The sequence below is a fragment of the Pygocentrus nattereri genome, chromosome 3, assembly GCF_015220715.1.
Source record: "Pygocentrus nattereri isolate fPygNat1 chromosome 3, fPygNat1.pri, whole genome shotgun sequence".
Classification (NCBI taxonomy): domain Eukaryota; kingdom Metazoa; phylum Chordata; class Actinopteri; order Characiformes; family Serrasalmidae; genus Pygocentrus; species Pygocentrus nattereri.
In genome coordinates, this window is record NC_051213.1 from 45,511,660 (window position 1) to 45,536,777 (window position 25,118).

The window sequence follows — 25,118 nt, forward strand, 5'->3', positions numbered from 1 at the left end:
CACACACACACACACACACACACACACACACACACACACACAAAGTTGTAGTAGCAATTCATATCTTTGAGATTAAAGGAATTTAATGACAGGGTTAAAAATGTGAGCACACAAGTTGTACTTGTGTCTGATGCAGTTGTAGTCGGCGGCATGTTGTTATGCTCATATTAGGAACTCCGGGCCAACTGTAGGGGGACTGCCATAACACGTTGGGGTCTCGGTTGCTGTACTGGAGATCCACTAACTCCTGTCTTTGTGGATCATTTTGATCATCATCAAGCTGTCTGTGAAACTTCATGTTTTTCTTGAATGGAGTGGAGATGTAGCCCCCAATAGTCATGCAGATGACCCTGCCTGTGATTCTCCTTCAACGGTTTCCTCCGAGTCCGTCTGGCTCTTTATTCTAGATAAAGTTTCCTGCTCAGTCGTTTCTTATACTAATACCAGGCTGGTGCTGATGTGCAGGAGAGACGGGGAGGCTGAGTGTTTCTTTATGGGTGAGCATTGATATGAACGTAGAGCTCCACCAACTCAACGCCCCTCGTTTAACTCAAGGGGATGCTGCCTTCCCTTGGCCACAATATTACGACTTTTTGGTCGAAGTCTACTGTATTTTTATTAACATTAGCCCTAAAACGCTGTCGTAGTAAAGCTTCGGTCCTAACTGAGGTTGCCATGACAACAAAGCAGCTCTCAGACTTCAGACTCTTCTGTAATATGGCCCCTGGACAAGAAATCCAACCAGACATCACTAAGGATACTGTAAAACACGGAGGTGGAAACGCAAAGAAACCGTCAAGGAACAAAAAAGTTGCTTTAAGGATGTAGTTATGGTGACTACCGACCTAATGTTTGTTAGCTACATTAGCCTCTTTGCTCCAGAGCGAACCTCCCGAACTATCTGGACACAACTCCTTAGTTGATCACCTACATATGGGCAGGGAACTGTGTAAATTAGATTTTTATAACATTCATTTAATTTAATAGTCATGCTAAGACAATAGATTGAAAGGGCTGTAAAGGTACCGAGATAAAGTTTGTATATTTCCAAAATTCACCTATTTGAATGTAGAGCATGAAAAATCTTTGGGAACAGACCAGCCTGCGTTTTTCCTACTCCTCCTTATCATCTTCATTTCAATCCAGATGGTACTGAATTCCAGAGAAATTTGGATTAGAACTGACACAAAGACAAAGGCAACCAGTTGAACAGTTCACAGAATTTACTAAGACCATTACATATTTATTTTCTAATATAAAAGCCTCTTGATTGATAAATACACAGAAATCATGATGTCCCAAGGCAGTTAGGGCAGAATCAGTACTAAATCAGCTTTTCCCTGCGCAGTCCTCAGATAATGAGGCAGTAGGACTGCACGATATATCGGTTTACCGTCATCACAATTTTGGCCGTGGCGATGATCACATCGCAAAGGGCTACAATATGCAAATGAGCGTTTGTGGGTCTCCTGAGTCAATAAACGTAAACAAATTTGGTTAGAATAATGGTGTAGTGCACTAGACAACAATATAATTATAATACAGTATTTGGTCCATATCGTGCAGTCCTACAAGGTATTCAGCGGAACAGAGCAAAAGAACAGACAGTCCAGATAGACAGAGTGGGCATTACTGACCTAAACCAGTTTAACTTGACTGAACACCGAAATCAGAATCCATTTAAAATTCAGTAGGTTTTCATCGTAGAACATTAAACAGACAGAGTTCTTCTAATAGTACAAAAGGCATCTGTGAGTTAACATTTAAGGCTCAGTAAGTGCACTGGGGTAAGAGCTAAAGCATGTCTAACTGATTAATCTCAAATGTCCACTACGCAGGACCTGCGAGAATCATGAGGGGCAACCATGAGAAATCCTGGGCTGGATGTGGGTGGGAACAAACCGAGTATGAGGTTTCTAAACCAATCAAATGCCTTGTAAATGTGGAGCTCATCAGAGGGGGTGATGCTGCATTGCTCAACATTGAGTGAGTTTTCATGCCGTTAATAATCCGATCAGAATCGGATTTCTGCGGTTATCTGATTATTTAAACAGCCATGTAAACAGCACGCGCTGCCTTCTTAGATCAGAGTACGAGAAATCTGATAAAGAGGCTGGATTTTAGCTCAGTAATCAGACTTCTGAGTGCATGTGAGCTCTTACTCGGACTTCTTTCAGATTTTTCAGTCTGCGCATGTATAAAAACAGACGGCGATACCGAATAAAAGGCAGGATGGCAGCAAGAACGACTACAGGGTGAGTCAAAAGTCACAGGACAGGATTTATTAGATTTTTTATTTTATTATCGACTTTTATCTCTGGGGTCATCTCAAACAAATTGTGCATGCTGAGGAAATCCGCCTTCAGAGAACACCACCTGCAGCACCGCATCATGGAGGCTTGTGACAGCATAAAAAATAAAATAAAACAGTGTCCTGTGACTTGACTCACCCTGAACCTACTTGACAAAATAAAGGATTTTAACATTCTTCATCTTCCAGATGATGCACGTTCATATTTTCAGTCTGAGTTTCACGTCACGTCTTCTGTAAGTTCATTGGCTGGGTGCAAAGCAGAAATCTGATTACTGTCTAACTCATGAAGACCTGGACTTGGAGATTACTCACGTGCAGGTAAATGTCTTGATCGGATTACAGACAAAATCTTCGGCAGTAATCGGATTATTAAGCGCATGTAAACACACTCACTCTCAGACTCACTCAACAAGCCACCATTAGTCTGGGAACTGCGGAGAACATATTACACGTGGTACAAACAAACACCACCTCTTTCAGAGGAAAAACGGTTTCATTCGCTTATAATAGTGTTTGGATAGCTAGCTCGTGTTTCTGGTTATCGAATGTACTCCAAAGTAGCACAGCCTAGACGAATTTGGGGTGGGTTTCTGAGTGGGTGTACCTTCGTTAGCAGCCACAATCCAGCACCAAAAGTTCAAGTTGTCCCCACATGTGTTCTCGTCACGAGATCAAGTCTGGCCCTGAGAGCCTAACCCATGGTCCGCCTCCCACATCCCTTCTACTGTCACCTTAAAAGCAGAGAAAACACATCAGACAAAAACGAGCATTGATTAAAACTCTTGCTGCAAAGCCTTCAGTCCTGGATAAGCTGCGCTATTGTTAGTCTGGACATGGAGTGTTTAAGGCACATAAGAACACATATACGGTATAAAGCTGGCGCTGGCAAACAGACCTAAACCACACAACGTTCCTCTCACCTGATCAGCTGCGTCTGACGAACTAAACGCCTAATACACCTAAAAAGCAAGAGAAGCTTATACCCCACCAATCAGCACTGCGTAAACCCCGCGGCTAAACCACTCGGCTCAAACAACACCGCTCTACAAAAACACGGGAAAAAGCTGCTGCTCACTTAAAATTACGCTCTTAAAGCTCTTCAAGGGCTTTTTAGTAAAGAAAACGGTTTTCCACAGAACCACAAACCCTTAAAGACCCTGCTGCATGATTAAAGGTTCTTTCCTTCATGAAAGGGCTCCTCAGACTGATGGTGAAGGTACTTTAGATGGTTCTACATAGAGCCTTTTTGAAAAGGGTTCTATATAGCACCCAAAAGGGTTCTATTATTGCGAGGTCAAGCTTGTAACAACAGAAGAACCCCTTTGGGTACTACATAGAACCATTTTCAAAACCACAGAAACATAAAACAAAGAGCCCGTTAATCACGCAGCAGGTTCTTTGAGTGTTCATGGTTCTACCGGGAACCATTTTCTTTACTAAAGAACCACACGCACCCATCAAAAAGATGGTTCCTTAGTAAAGAAAATGGTTCTACATAGAACCATGAACACTCAAAAAACCCTCTGCATGAATAAAGGGCTCTTCGCATCATGAAAAGGTTCTTCAGATTGATGGAGAATGTGCATGAATGTGCTACAGATGGTTCTATATAGAAACTTTTTGAAAAGGGTTCTATAAAACACCCCAAATGGGTTCTTCTATTGTCACAAGCTTAACATTGCAACAATAGAGGAACCTTTTTGGGTGCTATATAGAACCCTTTTCAAAAAGGTTCTATATAGAACCATCTAAAGTAACTTCGCCATCAGTCTGAAAATCATTTCATTAGGCAAAGAACCCTTTAGTCATGCAAATGGTTTTTTGGGTTCTATGCAGAACCAATTTCTTTACCAAAGAACGGAAAATGGTTCTATATGAACATCAACAGTCAACATTTTCTTGATTAAAGAACCAAAAGCAGAATGTTGTCTTTACTTTTGTCAGTTTTATAGTCCAGACGGTGTCAGAAACCACATCATCAAGTCTGAATTTACTTTATAACTCAATGTGGACTGAGGCAGACATATGATAATTGAGGCAATCTGGTGGCCTATAAGCTTCTATTACCTCTTAGCTACATTACCCTCGTAGCAACAGCGTACAACTAACTGTCTTTGTGACTGTAGGCCTGCGCCGGTAACAGAACCCTCATATTTGGGTAACCAAGAGGAAAATAACTGCAGTAAACAGTTAAGCCAGGACTTCCTTGTTCAGGGTTGGGTGACATTTCCTTATCTTTGCTGTACCTTTCCGTTTTTTTATTTACACCACATCTGGTAACTTTGTGACGGTTCCCAACGCTGCCGCAGATACAGAACACAGCTAGTTGAGGTCTGACCGAGCCAAAGTCGTGGATGTAGTACGTGGTCATCTTTAATGTGGCCACAAACCTGTAATCTAGTAATGAACGGCATCATCTGTGGCTGCTTAACCCGATGTCCAGTCTTAAGACAGTAGACAGTCCCCAACCAGTGCATGGCTTTTTGCATCTGCCTGCTAGTTTCTAGAACAAGGTCATCAAAACGAAGTTCAATAAATGTGGCTTTGACATAGGATATCAAGTTGAGTTATGTTAATGTATGGAAATATTAGTGTCTTGCTCTGATTTTCAAGATATTAATAAATTAATAACTTTTTTTTTTTTAACTAGTGGTAAATGAGCTGTTAGGGTCACCATGGTAGATCGGTTAACCGTCACCGAGCACAGGCCTAAATGACTCTGGGTAAGAGAAAAATTGCGCAGCTTTAATTTTTAAACTTTAAACTATCGTTCAGTAGGACTTCACATTTAAAAACTACAGTATCAACGGCTTCTGTAATCCCTCCGTTCCGTCTCAGGCCGGCTTGTCCGTTTTATAGGCGGTGATGAAGGCCATGCCGTGAGTTCTGAAGTGTGTGCTGAGGTCGGCGGCCTTGCTGAAATGACGTCCGCACACTTTGCAGATTAGCTTGCCTTCTCCTTCCTCTGCCTGAGACGGTGACCCTGGAGAAGGGTCAGTGGGGGCAGGGCTCACGTTACCGTGGTGATTGTCTCCGTGGCTGCTGGGCGTGCGAGTGCGCTCAGTTTCACGCATTCGGTGGCTGATAAAGCGATGGCGACTAAGTGAGGAGTTTGAGGCGAAACAAGCCCCGCATAGCTGACACTGAAAGGCTCCGCCTTCACCACCACGGTGGCTCTGGATGTGCTGTAGGAACTCCTCCTTATCCTCGCACAGGAAGCCGCATGGCGTGCAGCGGAAACCATCCCCCTCCCGGCCCGGAATGGAACCTGCCCTGCCGTCCCGACGAGCATCGTCCTCTTCTGCAGAGCCTGCGGTCACAGCGCTGAGGGCACTGTCCTGTTTGGATGAGCTGTCAGCAGAATCAGTGAAACGAGAACGCACCTGAGGAGAGGAACGGAGTTTTTAAACACCTCAGCTGGACTGAGAACCAAAATCCAGCCAATAGCGTCCTGTGGGGAGCGTCTTGTGACCACTGATGAAGGTCTAGAGGATGACCAACACAAAATGTGCAGCAACAGATGAGCTACTGTCTCTGACCTTAGATTTACAAGGTGAATCAACATGCTAGGAGTGTCTAATAGAGTGGACAGTGAGTGGACACAGTGTTTAAAAACTCCAGCAGCATTGCTGGAGTCTGATCCACTTGTACCAGCGCAGCACACACTAACACACCACCGCCACGTCAGTGTCATTGCAGTGCTGAGAATGATCCACCACTCAAATAATACCTGCACTGTCGTGGTCCTGACCTTTGAAGAACAGGCTAACAGGCTAAAGGAGGTGGGTTTAACATTATGGCTGATCTGTGTGACACACACACACACACACAGAGCGATATAAATCAAAAACATCTGAAATTTAATTATAGTGTGAATTTGTTGAAAACCTTCCTATCTGAGAAGCTTTCAGCTCAGTTTAAAACATTTAGCTCTACTACAGTTCTCTCCTAACGGCACTTTATTATCCTGTATTATGTACATTTTTTATTTGATTTTTAATTTAATGTTTAATTTCTTCTCTTTTAAATCTATTCTTTTAATTCATGTTTTTAATTTCTATTCTCCTAAATATTTTTAAAATGTAAACTGAATTATCTTTGTATTTTCTTATTTGAAAAGCACTTTGAATGGCCGCAGCGAATGAAAGGTGCTATAGAAATAACTTGCCTTGCCTTCACCCGCATGAAATCTGTGAATGCAAATGTGGGCAAGATGTGGGCAGACTGCACCACAGCGTCTGACTGCATGTGAATACTACAGCAGGTGAAACGCAAAGATTACAAAAATAATCTGATTATGAAAGTTTATGAACCTATTCAGAATCTTTCAAGAGAGAATCCTGGCTCCTGTAAAGAATCAATTACCTTCCTCCATCCATAGTGGACAGTTAAACTTCAATAAACTGGCACAAAAAAAAATGACTGGAGTCAATTACGACCTCACGGGTCTGGCAATACATTTCCCTGTGTGTATGAGCGCTGACCTGGCTCGGAGCGGCTGCTCCTCTTTGTCCTTTGTGATGAATTTGCATATGTTTCTCTAGGACCAGCTTAGTGCCGAACGTCTTTCTGCCTTGGGGACACAGCCTAAAAGCACACAGGAGGAAAAACATCATCGTAAGGCACAAAGTGATCACACTGACTTTGAATTCCATCCCTGATGCATCAAGAAGGGCAGCGTTGGACTAAATTGCACTCACTGGCACTGGAAAGATCGTTTGATGCCTTTGTGTTTGATCCGCATGTGTCGTCTCAGACTCGAGGAGGAAGAGAAAGAGCCTTCGCAAAGTGTGCAGGGAAACCTCTTCAGCTCCTTTTCATGCAACAACATTCAACAAAACATAGATTTTTAGTTCATTCATTTAATGTCAGTGTAGAGAGCAGCACTTTCATACTTTCTCTGTTAATGGAAAACTCCAGCACTGCTCAATTTAATCTCTGTTCACTATATACACTCACCGGCCACTTTATTAGGTACACCTAAACACCCTGTTACCTGTTCAGTTGCTTGTTAACACAAATAGCTGATCAGCCAATCACGCGGCCGCAACTCAGTGCATTTAGGCCTGTAGAGGTGGTCAAGCCAACTTGCTGAAGTGCAGACTGAGCATCAGAACGGGGGAAGAAAGGGGATTTAAGGGACTTTGAACGTGGCGTGGTTGTTGGTGCCAGACGGGCTGGTCTGAGTATTTCAGAAACTGCTGATCTACTGGGATTTTCACGCACAACCATCTCTAGGGTTTACAGAGAACGGTCCGAAAAAGAGGAAATATCCAGTGAGCGGTCAGTTGTGTGGACGAAAATGCCTTGTTGATGTGAGAGGTCAGAGGAGAATGGGCAGACTGGTTCCAGATGATAGAAAGGCAACAGGAACTCAAATAACCAACCAGAATCTCTGAGGAACGTTTCCAACACCTTGTTGAAAGTGTGGCACGAAGAATTAAGGCAGTTCTGAAGGCAAAAGGGGGTCCAACCTTTTACTGTGTACCTAATAAAGTGGCCGGTGAGTTTATACCTCTAACCACAACCAATAACTCTGATTTGTTCCGCTGCGCTTAGAAAAGAACAGAAGTCTACTGGCTGAAAACACATTTACGATAGATGTCATTGGGACGTTGCTGAATTCTGCCAGTAAACGTTTTAAGTGAAGCTATTTTGAAGAGCATCTTCATGAATTGCTCAGTTAGGTCTTTGTAAATGAAGTGTTGCTGACCTTTCCATGCTGTTTGGCCATGTGGGCAATATAACCGTCTTTATCGGTGTAGCGTATCTGACATTCTGAGCAGCTCCACGTTTGGATGCTGGGCATAGTAAAGTGTTCATTCTCTCCTGGATCTCCATCCCTCTCCCCAACCTCCTCCTCTTCTCTCCTCCACTCCTCCCCATCAGAGCTCTCCATCTTCAACACGCTTTTCTGAGCTGAGACGTGGCTCAGGTTCCTGTGAGAAGCCTGAAGCCAGAGCAGAGGGACAAGAATAGGTATTAAAAGAGGAATGAAAAGTACGTTAATATATTGCTTCTATAAAATATTCATAGACAAAAGACACCTCTTTCTCAAAATGTGGCTCCTATCTGGTTAACATGTTCAATACCGTGTAAGGTTCTCCTTGGTGTAACTTTACTACGAAAACATTATAAAATAGTAACTTTGAAACAAGCTATCACAGGTTTCTAGGACATTACTTTACCATGGAGGAGCAGTACTCAGGAGGCAAAAGTCAATAAGGTTTATTATTAATGGGAAATATGGGAAAGTACTGCGACATTGATTGTTAATTCCAGTGATTTTCTTAGACAAAGATGTTTACTTCAGTGTTCCTAACACTGCTGCTCCTCAAATGCACTACAAATTTCAGTTTTTCTTTCCTCTTTCTTTCCAGCTAAGGCAGCAGGTAAAAATGGCCCAAATCTGAGTTTCTCACCAAATCCATTTTTTTTGTTGGGCTGTTCACATCATCTTTTAAATGTGTCCTGTACGTGACATCAGCCTGAACAGATCAGCTCCTAAACTGACCCACATGTGCAAAAGAACAGTGCTTCACATGGCTCATCTAGAGGCAAACAATCCTGACTACGAAGGAACGCCAGTCGCTCCCGGAGGGTTCAGTTTCACCTTTCCCAGCGTAACAGGAGCCATCATTAAGCTCCGTTGACTGACAGCTGGGCTCATCATCCTCAATGTGTTTGAGCTTGCCGTGAAAAAGGGTACGGTCACTTCTTTTGGTGATTTTTTTGAGTTGGACTGACATAAAAGCCGTATGAATTCCGATCCGGCTGTTCAGACCGAGTCACACTGCCGCAGATCGGATACGGACTGAATTCAGTACCACATATGAAAGCGTCTCAAACCAGGATAAAAAATGTCAGATTCAATGTGTGTTTTGCTGTTTACATTGACACACAGATGACACACGTGTCTCAGATATGAAGAAAAAGATCGGATTTGGGCCACTTTCACCCGCTGTGTGAACAAAGCCCAACCTCTTCAGCGAACGAACAAACTTTCCAGGACATAATAATGAGCGACATACATGATGTTTACATTTAAAAGGTAAAAGTTAAATACTTTCAAATATAAAAAGGGAACAGAAGGTCAAAAATAAACTATTCAGTTAATAAAATAATCAAAACAGCATTTTAAATCGATGCAGATAGTGTGTTAATGTAACTTTTTGAATGATTATTTCATTAATGTATTAATTAATTTATTTATCTACTGCATTTATTCATTTATTCTATTTAATTTACCCTCTGTACTATTTTTTTTTCTTTTCTACAATTCTTTTATTTTATTTTTTATTTTATGCTATTTATTTATTTTCTTTGTTCCCCCTCTACGTATACGTGTTCCTTTGTGTATGTATGTATTATGTTAGTATGTCTGGTATTGTGAGGGTGGGGAATACAGTGTGTTTTTCTTTTTTCTGTGATATAATATGAAAACAAAATAAATAAACCCTGATCAAAAAAAACAGCATTTTAATGTACTGACATCCATTCAGCTACTACAGTGACTGTATGCTTGTTGTTGTTTTCAGGTTCTCTAACAAATCTATAAAAGTCTAAACCTGTATTTTTAACGTATACATACAGTTCAGTGTTTTAGAAGCACTGATTATCCCTCTAATACTCTCAGAAAAGACAATTCAGCGTGATAACAATATAATTTTGCCACCTCCTTTTATAGAACACCCAAGATAACGCTGGCCTACCTGAGAAAAACAAAAGCCTTACCTTCACATGTGCCAGGAGTGAACCTCTCTGAGTGAACAGCTTGGTGCACTCAGGACACTTAAACACATGAACCTTCTGCTTTGCCAAGTGAGTGTCAAAATGGAGGTTGAGCAGGGATTTCTGGGTAAAAACTGTCTGACACAAGACACATTTGTAGATCTCCCTGAATAAAAAGGGTGAAAAAAGCATTACAATACATTCCCAATACAAATCACCTACAACGTAAACTAGACCAATATATTCGCATTTGGCACCCACTTGGACTGTTTGGTCGTGCCTGTGAGAGACGGGTGCTGGGCCGTACAGTGGACTTCAGCGCTGGGGGCAGATTTGAAGGCCATGGGGCAGGCAGGGCATTTATGGAAGACTTCACAATGAGCTGTCTGCATGTGATTTTTCACTGCATTCAAACTGTTCACACCTCCAAACACCAGCTGACAACAGGCACACCTGAAGAGACAAAGAAATGAAGGAACACTGCCACTGAACTGACACTGCTTTCACATGTACACTCACTGAGCACCTACTCATTCTTGCAATTATCTAATCATGTGGACAGCAGCACAGTGAATGAAGGCATGCAGACACAGGCCAGCAGCTTCAAGTAAGGTTCACAGCAACCATAAGGTTGAACTTTGTGGCGGATGGGCAACAACAGCTGCCAGGTTCTACTTCTGGAAGCAAAAAACAGAAAGCTGAAGCTGCAGTGGGCAAAGCTGTACAGCTGAAGACTGGAAAGAGCACGAATTTTGATTTCTGCTGTGGCACACAGATGGTGGGGTCAGAATTTGGCATCAAAAGCATAACTCCATGGACGCAACCTTCCTCGTGTCAGCAGTCCAGGCTGGGGGACGTGGTGTAATGGTGTGGAGAATGTTTTCTTGAACACTTTGGGCTTGTTAATACCAAATCAACCATCGCTTCAATGTCACAGCCTATTTGAGAGTTGTTGCTGACCACGTGCATCTCTTCATGGCCAAAGTTTGCCATCTTCTAATGGCTACTTCCAGCATGATAATGCACCATGTCGCAAAGCAAAAGTCATCTCAAACTGGTTTCATGAACAACACAATGAGTGCAATTCCAGAATCCAGTCCAGGTCTTCTGGTCTCACCCATGCGCTCCTGTCCATACTCCAATCCACATCTTCAAGCTGCTTGTTACATCCTCAACTGAGGGAAAGAACAAAAGAGGCCTCTTTGGATCCACCGTCAGCTTTCTGCCCTCTTGCTTTGGCTCATATTTCTTTTGCTCAATTGATCTTCGACTGTTTGGCCTTTTGACTCTGCTTTGCTTTGACCAGCCCACTCAAACCTGTTTGCCTGTTTATTTTTCAAAACAGTCTCTTCTTTGTGTAATTATATAATTAGCTTCGTAAGGTACAGGATTTGGCTGCCATTTAGTTTGGGTTCTGTCTGTGTTCTGCGTTCATCAGGAAGCCGTTTGTTTTATTTATTATTTTGTTTGGCTGAGGTTTGTCTCTCTTGGAGTTTGTGAAGCTTTTGTTTGTTGTTTTGGCCTGGGCCACAATCCACCTTGGAAGTCACAACATTTTATGTCCATTTTATTGAAGTAACGTTTTACCACCTTGGCTGAAAATATGTCTCAGTATGTGCTGATGTACAGGCTAAAGAAATATAACAAAAACACGGACTTACTTCGCTCTGCTTTAATCTTTAGCTCAGCTACAGCTGCTTTTCTCACATCTCCAGCAGGAACGTTATCCACAAAACTAGAATAATTTCTTATCAAATGCATCGATTACAAAACTGAAGTCAACTTCTTATTCCTTAGCTTCTATTTTTCAAATTTTCCTGTTCATCCTAAGGCACCAGAATGTAACTGCTGCACCATTTAAGGCGGAACGAGAAAATCCGAACGAGAAGCTGACCCCAGCCTCTTAACTCTTTAATGTTATTCCTTTTCTCACTGCAGATTAAACGTACCAGGAAGCCATCTGACTGCTTTTGAATGCTCCAAATTATCTTAAATGTTTCTCTTTCCCTTTCAGTTACCTACTAGTCATGCGAGACCGTTCTCTTGGTTGCTATGTGACCAGCAGTCGGTGCACCAACCTTCATGGTTAAAGAGTGAATTAGCAGTTCTACATTAACTCTGGTGTTAAAGATCAATTATTGTTAAAACTCTGTTAGAATGATCAGCAGAGCTTTATTTTACTGCAAAGAAGGATTATCTTATTTTTGACCTAAAAATCTCAATGTAATTTTGATTTTGTCTCATTATTATGCATTAAACAAACATTAATAAGCATGCACTTCACACTACACCATTCTTTTTTGACCTGACCCCAGACTGGGTCGTTACAACGTGTACCTGTAGCCAAGCTGCCGTGTGTAGTGCAGGCAGGTGTACTTCATGTGAGAGTTTAAGTTGTGGGACAGGAAGACAAGGCCACACTCTGGACAGACGAGAGGGGGCAGCTTCTGGTGAATCCGCTGGTGAGCGGCGGCACTGCAGGAGTTCCACAGAGGCATCGGAGGAGAGCACTGCATGCAGCTCTGCAACACAGACATTCAAAGGTGACCGGGAAAGTAGAGGCGGGCAATATGTCAAAAACATTACTTCAGAGATATTATGAGCCACACTGATCGCAAGTTGGAACTGACAAAGAGCAACACTACTGTCACATTTAAAAAATATTAGGAAAACTATTTTATTCAACATTTCATGCACCGCCCTAAACTTTTAGGTTTCACTCTATTACCTTATTGTTTCATAAATAATTATATCAGTAAATGCATTTAATATATATATATATATATATATATATATATATATATATATATATATATATATATATATATATATATATATATATATACACATATATATACACACACACACACACACACACATTTTATATATATAAAAATAAATAGTGATTTTCTGGATTTCCAAGCCTCTTCTCGAGAAAGTCCCAGTATTAAAAGTAGTTAAAAAGCAGCTCCTGGTTTGACCAATCAGAGCTTCAGAAAATTGAGCTCATGATGTCATTGATGATATTAACGAGTCAAAGTGGCGGCTGTGAAGGTGTCCAGGAAAAATATGGACCCGCGAAATTCTTGTTACCTTTCATTGTTTTTCTGTTTATTTGAATTCTGAATACGACTTTATTCTAATGTATGTTATGATAAACTCACTGCTGAGATAAATTGTTTACAAATTTGCTTAGATGCCTAAAACTTTCACACAGTACTGCATATACACACAAATGTTTTTCTATTTAATCACTAAAGTGAAACACATAGCTTTCCTTATTCCTGTCCTAGAATATTCATAATAATATTCCGTAGAACATTTGAAAATTGTAAATATCCAATAGTTGCAGGCCTCCTTTTTTTTTAGCTGCATGCATCTAGTGGAACCAAGTGTCTGTTGAGCTCTCGTGCAATTACAAAACCTCAATCATAAACCCACCTATTCAAATAAGAACTGTCGTCAATCTGAAATTACATAAAATTTATCAGGGATTAAATCAAATGTTTTTTATGGGTAGCACTGGATATACTACTGTTTTTTTGTTGGTTAATGGTTAATAGGTTAATCATTTAGATCCCCCTTTTGCTGGAAAAACAATGCAATCAAATCATAAAACAACACGATTGTGCGTACACGGCACACTCTTACTGTGTCAGAGCCGCTGGGATCAACTTCCTGGAAGTGTGCGGCTAGTTCTTCTGTAGAGCTGAACGGACTTCTGCACTCCGGGCACCTGCAGCACAACCAGCGCATCAAAATAGCACAAACAGCATCACAGCAGTTTGGTAGTCTTTCACAAAATCCTTACACTTCTATGAAGTTTCGAGAAGTAGTGCTGAACTGGGCACAACCTGCCATTTGAAATTTTAGCTGATGTTGAGTGAAAAACACTAGTCAGAACACGACTAGCAAACACAGTTTTGAACAGTTGTACACAGATAATCAGGATATTTTTCAAGTTTGCTTAACTGCAGAAAATGTGTGTGTCAGTAGTGACAATTCTTAATGTTTCACACTGATTTGCAGATTTTGGGACACAAAACGAGATCTGGTTGGGTGGTTGGTTAGTGTAGTGGGTAACACCTCTGCCTTCTACGCTGTAGACTGGGGTTCAATCCCCGACCAGGGCAAGCACCCTACACTATACCAATAAGGGTCCTTGGGCAAGACTCCTAACACCACCTTGGCCTACCTGTGTAAAATTATCAAATTGTAAGTCGCTCTGGACAAGAGCGTCAGCCAAATGCCATAAATGTAAAAAATGTAAATCTGACTGCTCACTATATGGCTATGAGAGACATGGATGCAAATTACTTACTGCTCTAAAATGTGGCTAAAATAAGGTTCCAACTGTGTTTCAGTAGTGACATGAAATTGTGGAAGAGTATTTGTCATTATCATTATTATTAGTAGTAGTAGTATTAATAATAATAATAATAATAATAATAATAATAATAATAATAATAATAGTGAATATTTCAACTTAGAAAAATAAAAAATTAAGTTTGGCACTGATACTTCCCAAATTAAAGTGTCTTACAAATAATGATTTTGTAAATATTTAGCTCATTTTACTATCTCTGTTAATGCCTTAGGTTTAAATAAATTATAACAATTCTTGTAAATATTTATGATCTGAATAATTTGTCTTTTTTTTCCCTTTCCTTTCACTGTGGGACTGCAATTTGAGCTAATTCAATAGAATGGCCCAGACACAAAAAACTGCAGGTCAGGGTGGTCCGTTATTACCTGTTATCAAAGATTCCAGGCTGGCCAGAGGTTTCCTCTTTAGCAGCAGGTAAAGACGAGCAAGCCAGTAGAGATGAGGAGAGCACACCTGTCAAAGAGAGCAGATAAAGAGCTGAGCAATTCATTTAGATAAGCAATTGCAGTAGGCGTAAAAAATATCACTTTGCACAGAAACAACCACTAGTAGTGGGAAAAACAGCTGTAATTTTTTTTAATGAAAACTCTTGCATAAATAAAGTTACGCCAGGACAAGTGAATTTCTATGAGATTGCATTTTCTATAAACCCAGAAATATTCACTATTGATGCAGCTCCCATTATAATCTCTCAAACCAGCCTGCAGGACCTCATGTTTCTATTTTCTTTCTTCTTCTGCTAATGCTCTGCAAGTACAGAGGACATAGGGTACATAAATGGGAGGCTCATTTTACTGTACTGCATCATTTAATGAGCTAGAAGACTAAATACGGTGAGTAGCAGTAGACAGAAAAACACTGATATACTTAATCTGGACAGAAATAAAACTACCCAGCAGCAACTGTAAAAAGAGGATGCTTTGTAAATGTAAAAAAAGTGTGCAACTGATGGTTAAAAGCCAGCCTGGACTACTTGTGAAGCACCTTGATCTTGGAAAATATCATTTGATTTTTCCGACTAGGAAAGGTGACTGAAATTTAAACTATCATTTTCTAGAAATTTGGGGTTTAGACCTGCTAACCAAGAAGACCTGAAAAGCCACTTTCTCTGGCCTGAAGCTTGACCCCTTAATGTAGTGTGCCAGAAAATGGTTGTGATGTCACATGGAGGTCAGTCTGACTCTGAATGCAGTAAACAACTCTGTGTTAATATGTTAAATAAGCCGTTTTTGATCATGCAGGCTACAATTTGAAAGAAAATTGGTGCTCTGGTGAATTTAGTATTGCACTTAAATTGCAATTTCACTATAAAAACAATTAATCTTTCAGCCTCACCTTGAGCTGCATTTCTATGTAGGAGAAATGTTAAACAAATATTACTATCATTATTAAAAAGTAGTACCTGTATATTTACTACATTTGTCAGCAGCATTTTGAGCAAGTCAATGCCTTGACTTGTCAAAACACCCAGGGAAACTCATATGGAAAAATTTGGTCAAGATGCCTCCAGCACACAACCAAATCTGATTGGTTAGATTTACATACTGTAGCCTGCCGTGATATCAGCATTGCAAGGGTCAATACTGTTAGAACGCTGAGCAAATGAATAGTTTGTTCTGCATCTCTACCACTCACCTATAGGCACGGTGTCCTGCTGGCCAATCATCTGCTCCATGCTGACAGGTCTCATGACCAGATGAGAGCATTGCATGACCAACCCTTTCTCCTTGTGCTCCCGTGCATGTAGCAGCAGGCTGCACTTGTTAAAGAAGGCCAAGCGCTTTGAGCAGTGATTACAGGTCACCTCGATTCGCAGCGATCGCCGGTCGTAGTGTCTAGCCAGGCTGCGCTCCAAGGCAAAAGCATCGCCACACTCCAGGCAGCGGTAACCTGTGGGAGGAACACTTAGACCCCACTCAGCAGGTGGTGGAACGGAGAGGTCCGGCTGATAGCTGGGCAGCGGGTTCTTGCTGTTGAGGATCTTGTTGAAAGCCTCCACCAGGCTGGACTGGCTGCGAGAGATCACAGCTCCTGGATTGTTCACAATGGAAGCCGCTTTGGCGGAAGGCACAGCGCTGTAGACTGTTTTCAAACCCAAGGACCGGACATTGATGCCCGAAGCAGAGGAAGACATGGATGGGGATGACGCAGAAGGCAGGGCTGACGCTTTTGTGACACTAGAGAACGATAAGGTAGCAGCCACTTTCTGTACCTTGCTAGCTGCAAACAACATGGCTATGCTTGCATCTTCAAACGTTGACACAGGCAGCACTGCAGGATTTCCTGATGTAGCGGGAGCAGATCTCTTAGGCCTGTTGACCACCTTACGGCCCCCTAGCTGAATCTTCGAGCTCTCCGAGCCCTTAGAGGCACTGGCCGCAGCTCCTTTAGCCGCCGCTCTGGAAACGTTGCGTGTTACGTTGCCTGTAGGTGTCTTAACGGTCTTGATTCGAACTTTGAGAGGCCTAGAAGGTGCTGTAGAGGTGCCCAAGCTATTCCCTGGAGCAACAGCTAGAGCTTTTGGCTCTAAGCTTTCTTGTTGTTCCACGCCTGCTTTTGCTCCTTCCTTCAATTTTTCAGCATTGCTTTGAACATTAGGGTCACGATTATTCCCGCACTCTTGTACACCCTCCTCCCTCTCCATAGTTTCATCCTTGCCAGAAACCTCCTCTACTCTCTTCTCTGTTGGCTCTTTCTCATCTGGCTGGGCAGAGGGCGGGGATCTGGAACGATTGGCAGGTTTGGTGCTGCCTTGGGCAGGAGCTGGTGAGCAAGCAGGCATTTCTGGCTCAGGGCTTTCAGGGGAATCCCTCTCTTCGATAATGTGCTCCGGGTAGCGCTCCATATTAGGCGGGTCAGCTTTTTCCATCCCAGAAGTGGGGATGCTGCCACTCTGTGGGGGTGCCTGATTGGTGACAGAGGGAGTCAGGCCTACAGCAGCAGCCTCTCCTACTTGGGTGTTGCTGACAGGCAAGGTTGGAGAGGACGGAGATGGGGGCTGCAAGTCGCTAGATCTCCTAGGTCTGCGTGGAAACCTAGGAGACACGGATGGCTGGAGGTCAGGACTCTCCCGGATCAAGAGTGGAGGGCTTCCGAGGTCTGGCTCAGATTCATCGTCTTCAGACAAAGGACGTGGAACTCCGGTTCTTGAGGTGCTGTTTAAAGACTGAGCTAAGGGGGCGACGTGAGAAGCAGAAGCAGGATGTTCGACTTCATTTTCATCCAACTTGGGAGGAAGAAGGTCAACCAAATTTGTGGAAGGAGCTGAAATGGGTAAAGGCACAGGAGGCGGAAAGGTCATGGAGTGACTAGAGGAACTGCCATCGAGGTTGCTCTCATCACCTTCACTGGCTGTTTTAGGGGAACATGGGGACCACAGCTGGCCATTGGGCTGCATCAGAGGTTGACTGGAGTGCAGGGAGGGTTCCACAAGACTATCTGAGGCAGCATTAAATCCATTATGGATAAGAGAATCAGATGGTGACAGGCTATGTACTCTGGGCCCAAGATGGTGAGACAGCACAGCCCCACCTCCACTTCTGTTTGCCCCATCCAGGACATCACTTACCTGTCCTGCCATGTCTTGTTCCTGCTCCTCTTCCTCGCTCACATGTGCATCGGAAGGCACACTGTTCTTCACTATAACACTGACCGCAGACGGATCATGAGAAGCTAGAGGAGCACTTTCACAGACCTCTGAAGGAGCAGTGGGTCTCTGAGCTCCACTTCTCTCCTTTCCACCACCACCGGATTCGCTGTGATTGCCATCAGGTTCCCTCGTATGAGACTGAATTGCCTCTTTAGCATCAATGTCTGGAATATCAAATGCTGCCAGGAGGTCATCAAAATCGGGTGTCTTCATATCACCCATAACTCTGTGAACAACAGGTAAAATAAACAGTGGAAACACATTTAAGCTAGCTAACATACAACTGCATGGGGGTGGTTGATGGGGCAAAAACATATCATGATACATCTTCCCGATATGATATGTATCAGGATATTCTGTTTTGAAGTTGGTACATCCATCCACCCATCCACCCATCCATCCACCCATTTTCTAAGCCGCTTCTCCCTCAGTTGTCCCCACACATAAAAATACTACAAAAACTGTACAATGGCTTTAGCTTAATGTGTGTAATTATTTGTAGTAATTATAAAATTATATCATTATTTTTTACACTATGCACATAATCCAGACCACATTCCTCTTTTTTCATTTCTTTGACTTAAACAGGTCATTTCTGTTATTATGCTGTTATAACTGACATATGTGACTGTCATAACTAGCTGCCCTGTATTGCGCCTTGTTCAAAAAGCAGCGTAAGCTGAAACCCTGGCTGTATGGTGGATGTATGACATTGCAAAAACACTGACATTCCACCTTTTCCATCATATATGAAAAAGTACATTTAGAAACTTTAGCAATGTTTACATACTACATTTGAGACTCTGTCATTTTAATAAAGTGAGTGAAAATGAGTTTTTTCCGTGGTATGAGCCCCTTAAGTATGAGGATATACATGACATGTATATCAGAAACGATGATGACAGTAAACATGGTCATACTGCCCACCTCTACACCCTCATAAAGAGGGTCTGTGGCCAATGGTTACACATAGACTAGTAAAAAAGGGTTAAACATAGTACCAAATAAGGGTTGAGTTACTTTTGACAGCTATGGAACCAAGTTATTTAAAGAATTACGTGCAATCCACAGTCTATCATGGAGAAGAACCATTTAACCATATAAAGACTGTGCGGCCCACCTGTGGAAGTTAATTTGGGATTCAGCCACGAAACCAAGAAAGTTTCAGGGTGGTCTGCTTTTTGAATGAGGCAAAACACATGACAACAAATTTACATTTAACAGAACTAGTTTACATATATAATTCTTAAAGGAACAGTAGCAGAAACCGTGTGTTTAATTTAAGGGATAAATGAGAAGCTGGAAAGATTAAGAGTAAGAGACCCTTATTAGTCCCACAATGGGGGAAATTTCAACTCCGCATTTAACCCATCCATGAAGTGAAACACCACATACACTCTAGTGAATACACACACACTAGGGGGCAGTGAGCACACTTGCCCGGAGCGGTGGGCAGCCCAATCCGCAGCACCCGGGGAGCAGTTGGGGGTTAGGTGTCTTGCTCAAGGACACCTCAGTCATCTGGGGATCGAACCGGCGACCTTCCGGTCATGAGGCTGGATCCCTAACCTCCAGCCCACGACTGCCCCCAGGGTCATGAAGAAATTAATCATCGCTGCATAAACCCACAAGAACATCGGGGGGGGGGGGTCAAATACAAGAAAAGATATGGGCTCTTTAAAATATATGATTCTATATAGCACCAAAACAGGTTGTGCTACTGTTACCAGCTTGACATGATGACAAAAGAACCCTTTTCTAAAAAGGTTCCACATAGAACCACATACAACACGTTCTCCATCAATCTGAAGAACCATTTCATGATGTGAATGGTACTTTGAGTGTTCATGGTCCTACACAGAACCACAGTTTTTACTGGAAGAACCATCTTTTTAGGTGTATAGTTACTTTTTTGGGAACGCCGTTTTCCTCAGAGAGTAGCTCATAACATATGTTGTCCTGTTACAGGAATAGCCCACTAGACCATCTTAAAGGAGCAGAGGTGGAGTTTAACCATTAACTAAGCAGCACAGCTCCAAAGGCTTGGCTCTCAGGAAGTGTAGTTAAATCGACAGGCCGCCAAGTCAACCTGCTAAACTAACTAATGTTACCTTAAAGGAGAATTCCACTGGTTTTTCAAAAAATCCACATAATTAAACGATTGAAAGGTAAACAAAGTCGTCTGGAGCGGTTCGGTGTGAAGCGCTCCGTAGCAGAGAAACTTGCCAAGTCAGACTGTTCACAGTGTTGGCGATAGGAACCAGACGTCCACCTCTAAAAGCTCCCTCACAGAAAGTTCCAACATGAAATGGTTGGACATGTACCGCCTTCATCTCTGACCCACAGCTTCACTGATGCGATCAGGTTTCTCAAAAATGTGTGTGAATGAAGTTATATAATAGTTTGATTCATAGCAGAGTGGCACATGAAGGGCGCGGTAAGGCAAAACAGTTCCCAGAGGATGCATATCATTTTCAGACTATTTTACCATCATCAACATTACATATAAAACCTCAGGGAGTCACAGGTCGGTGTGGGATCACTGGTGATTCTGGACAGTAAATAATCTGGCCATATTTGTGTGGTGGACATCGACCACCACAGGTTTCTCTTCGACGAATCATTTCACGTCAAAGCACTCCGAATGACTCCCTTTACTGAATTATTCAGAAATCTGGAAAAACTGGTGGAACTCCCCTTTAACATCAGTCTTTACATCAGAAGCTTTGTCGCTTTCTGTAACTCCATATCCTTAACTGTCAAGTTAGCTACCTAGCTAAGCCCAACTTCAAGCTGAAAACACAGCCTCATATAAACTTGTTAAAACTTACTAGACAGTCAGATTTGTAAAAACGTAGTAATAGCTTACATACTTACTAAAAAACTGTCACGAAATGACTATTCGCCAGCTTTTTTTTTTTTCGAAATTTTCCGTTCCACCTTAAATGGTGCAGCGGTTACTGTCGACGCTCGATGCGCCAGAATGGAACTGCTGCACCATTTAAGGTGGAACGGAAAATTTCGGCGGGGGGGGCTGGCGAATATTTTTTCGAGCACTTAGCTTAATAAAACCATGCCCACCGTGTGCGGACAGTCCGACAGTCTGTCTGTCGCTAATTTACTCTTTAAAACTGCAGGAAAGCCGCGCAGCTCGGCAGGGACGCTAACTTCGCGCTAGCACCGCAGCCGGAGCGACCACTGACGCGGCTAACTTAGCCGCTGTTAGCTCACTAAGCCTAAGCCGCTGCGCTGAAGTTCAGGCGAGCCTGAAGCCAAACCGGTGGAGTCCGTTACGGCGCGGGGTTTGCAAAGTATGTCTTTAAAAAGCAAGCAGAAGGACGTTTCTTCGGCCGGCTGCCGAGCTGAAAGAGGACATTTAAGTTTTGTTTAACGTTACCTGCTCGTTGCTGACTGTTCCTGGCCTCTGCCAGGGCGGCGCACAACAGCCGCGTCATCTCTAGGAAGTTGGAGCAGGTTTTCAACCTGAATATCGACCGCATATAAACTGTATTCGCGGTGTCACAAGTAGGGAGAACCTGAAGCGACACGGTCTTTTTTTTTTTTTTAAATAAAGACTCTGCAGGAGTGAATGTACTGTTGCCACGAGTTACTATGTTGAGGCCACGAATTAGCATTCTCATAACTCTTGGCCTCGGAATATTCATTTGTGGCCTCGAGATGTTCAGGGGCTCCGTGTGGTCAACTGTGGCGTCAGTATAGTGATTTGGGGCCTCAATATAGTAAATTTGGCCTCAATAGTGTGAACTAAGGCCTCGGTATAATAACTTGTGGCCTTAAAATACAGACATCTGTGGCCTCAGTATGTTTGGGGGCTCAGTGTAGTAAATTTTGGCCTCAGTATAGTAAACTAAGACCTCTGTGTAGTCATTTGTGGCCTCAGTAGAGTGAACTGAGGCTTCAGTATATAACTTGTGGCCTCAGGATAGTCATTTGTGGCCTCAATATGTTTATGGGCTCAGTGTAGTAAATGTGTGGCCTCAATAGAGTGAACTGAGGCCTCAGTATAACAACTTGTGGTCTTAAAATACAGACATCTGTGGCCTCAGTATGTTTATGGGCTCAGTGTAGTAAATTTGTAGCCCGAATATAGTAAACTGTGGCCTCAATATAATAATTTGTGGCCTCGATAGAATGAACTGAGGCAACAGTATAATAACTTGTGGGCTTAAAATACAGACATCTATGACCTCAGTATGTTTGTGGACTCAATATAGTAATTCATGGCTAATTGTAGCCTCATTATAGTAAATTGAGGCCTTGGCATAGTAATATGTGGCCTCAAAATATTTGAGGAGTCAATATAGTAATTTGTGGCCTCTGTGTGTTGCAGGCACCAAATTCAAAATGAGTGAATATTTGCAAAAAACAATAAAGTTTATCCATTTGAACATTAAATATCTCGTCTTTGTCGTGTATTCAGTTGAACATAAGTTGAAAAGGATTTGCAGATCATCGTATTCTGTTTATATTTATGTTTTACACAACGTCCCAACTTCACTGGAATTGGGGTTGTACATTCATGGTGTCAGTGTAGTAAATTATGGTGTCACTATAGTAATTCATAGCCAACTGTAGCCTCAATATAGTATATTTTGGCCTCAGTATAGTAATCTAAGGCCACGCCTTATTAAAAATAGTCACCATATCACCCTAGGGGCTTCACGTATAAAAATAACAAAACATGCATTTCGTTTGAGGTTATTATCATTTTTTGCATGCACTTTAGAAATGTTGTGTTGTACTATGTGTGACTGCTTTCACTCCCAGTTGTCCACCTGTTATGTTCATGTTAAAGGGCCCATATCATAGAAAACTGCAGTTTCTTCGCTTTCTTGAAAATGAGAGTTTGTGGTATGTAAGCGCTGTTAAAGACGTAAACAAAGTCGTTCAGAGTGGGTTGGTGTGTACCGCTTCATTCTAGAGAAAGTCATATTCGTTCACAGTGGTCGTGATAGGAACCAGACGTCCGAAGTGGTTTAATGCATCGAAAAAAAGTCCCTCAAAAAAATCATTAGGCGAAATTGCATTTAAGGGTTCAAAATGTACTGTTCACTCTGGAGTATGTATCTGGAAACTAAGCTGCAAAAACAGCCTGTTTTGGATTTAGGGTTTTTGTGATGTCATAAAAACCAACACATTGACATATATCCAGCCGTGTTTAGCCCCACCTATTCACTGTAAAGTTATGAAGAATGCTGCTTTTTGGATGAGTCACAATAAAGGGCGGCCAGTCATAACAGTGATCATTTACATATATCAGTTATAAAGATATAACAAAAACACGCTGTTCACTTCTAAGGAACAAAGGAAGGTTGGGAATTAGTCGTGTAAACATGAGTTACGAGAGCTTTTTGGCACGTAAACCCACAGAAATAATAAACGGACCTGTGGGAAAAATAAAATACAAGCATATTGTAAGATAAAGGATCTTAAAGGGAACTATAATAAGATAATATACTGTACATGCCCAATACCAACCAAGCAAAATATTTTCTTATTAAAAAGTAGCCTGCCCAACAAAAATTCTGAGCGCGGAACAGTGAACTGAATATCTCATTTAACTCCAGCTTTTCCAACTTTAGCTACAGCACATTACTGAAGAGAAAAACTCGGTGGCCTACTAGGAATTTTGTCCACTTGTCTTGTTGTTTTATAATAAACAAAACATTCCTGTTTGGTTTAAATGTCTTTAAATAGTATTGGACATGTACACTGATTTAATGCATAGGAGCCTTAACAGTCAAGGTTCCCTTTAAAAGTTTTACATAAGTAAACTAATACGTTGATGAAGTGCCAGCGTTCTCTTAAGTGCAACCAGAGCCGGTTTATGAGGAACCTGGCCTCTTCCTATTTCCCACATTATATCAAAAACAGGACTGCAGAAGGCCAGATGGCGCCCGCAAGCAAGCCCTCAATATACGGGGAGTAAATGGAGATAAATGGCTAAAAACAATAGTTAAAATAGTTTCTAATCTACGGAACCCCGTTGCTGACATCCTGTATAAATAAAAATAATGCATGGGAACAAGATCCTAGTGCGTGGCCAGGACTTAGCAAGACGTGTGAATGAGACGATTAAGTCGTGGCCACGACTTAGCGAAGCGTGAGAACAAGATCCTAATGCATGGTCACGACTTAGCAAGCTGTGATCTCATTCCCACGCCTTACTAAGTCGTGGCCACGTATTAGGATCTCGTTCCCACATGTTAGTAAGTCGTGGCCACGCATTATGTTTTTTTATACAGGATGTCACCAGCAGGGCTCCGTACTAATCACGCTAACGTTACTGCTACTGAGTACTGATTGGTTGGCGAGCGGAGCAGCTCATTAGGTATTCGCGCTTAATGACGTCATGAACGTACGTGAGGTGTCGTTTCAAAGGCTTATAACTCGAGTTTAAAAGCTCTTAAAAAGTATAACAGCAGGGTTGAAATGCTTTATGCTGTTCTGTGTTCAGGGAATTAATAAATTCCTTTATATTAAAACGTTTAAGCATTTATTAAGTCTGATTTTGCTCAAATGCTCCATATCAACCCGTTCATTTCGGAGCGCCCTCTAGCGTTTCATCTGCTCCAAGCTTTCCGAGCTCAGGCGCGCGCTCTCATGTGAGCTTGGGACGGTGGGCGGGACTTGGCGTAGCATTGTAGGTGCCAATCACTACAGGCATGCTCTCTGATTGGTCAAAACCAACGAAATTCACAAGCCCATAGAGCGAAACAGTGACAGCCTACTTTCGTTCCGGAAGTAAAAATCCCACTCATTTTCTTCATAAACAATTCTAAAAGTCCTTATATAAAGCACACAATTGAACCAACAAGCTAAGAGATAAATAAAGACATCATACATATTTAATTGGCACATCAAAAAGAACAAAAAAAAGACAAAATGGATAAAAAGGTACAAGACTAGGGCAATTCCACCAATTTCTTAAAATTTCTGCAGAATTACATGGGTGAGATCTGAACAAAGTCATTCAGAGCGGTTTGAGGTGAAATGTGAGAAACTTACTCACTCAT

At 42.1% G+C, this 25,118-nt stretch overlaps 1 protein-coding gene across 3 annotated transcripts; it reads right to left on the reverse strand.

The window, feature by feature from the left end:
- Nucleotides 1-65: 65 nt before the first annotated feature.
- znf687a (zinc finger protein 687a) lies at nucleotides 66-21,541 on the reverse strand. Of its 3 annotated transcripts, none has more exons than XM_017706035.2 (11): nucleotides 21,479-21,541; nucleotides 16,068-18,307; nucleotides 14,798-14,885; nucleotides 13,697-13,781; nucleotides 12,383-12,567; nucleotides 10,307-10,498; nucleotides 10,049-10,211; nucleotides 8,028-8,264; nucleotides 7,015-7,127; nucleotides 6,799-6,901; nucleotides 66-3,045 (listed from the first exon to the last, which is right to left on the reverse strand). In XM_017706035.2, the coding sequence occupies exons 2-11, from the start codon at nucleotides 18,301-18,303 to the stop codon at nucleotides 2,986-2,988; spliced, it is 3,462 nt and encodes a 1,153-aa protein (XP_017561524.1). In that variant the 5' UTR covers nucleotides 18,304-18,307; nucleotides 21,479-21,541; the 3' UTR covers nucleotides 66-2,985. The 3 variants fall into 3 exon arrangements, with proteins under 3 accessions (XP_017561524.1, XP_017561522.1, XP_017561523.1); XM_017706033.2 differs by having other exon boundaries at nucleotides 66-5,697; XM_017706034.2 differs by lacking the exon at nucleotides 66-3,045 and adding an exon at nucleotides 5,705-5,799.
- Between the last annotated feature and the right edge of the window lie 3,577 nt (nucleotides 21,542-25,118).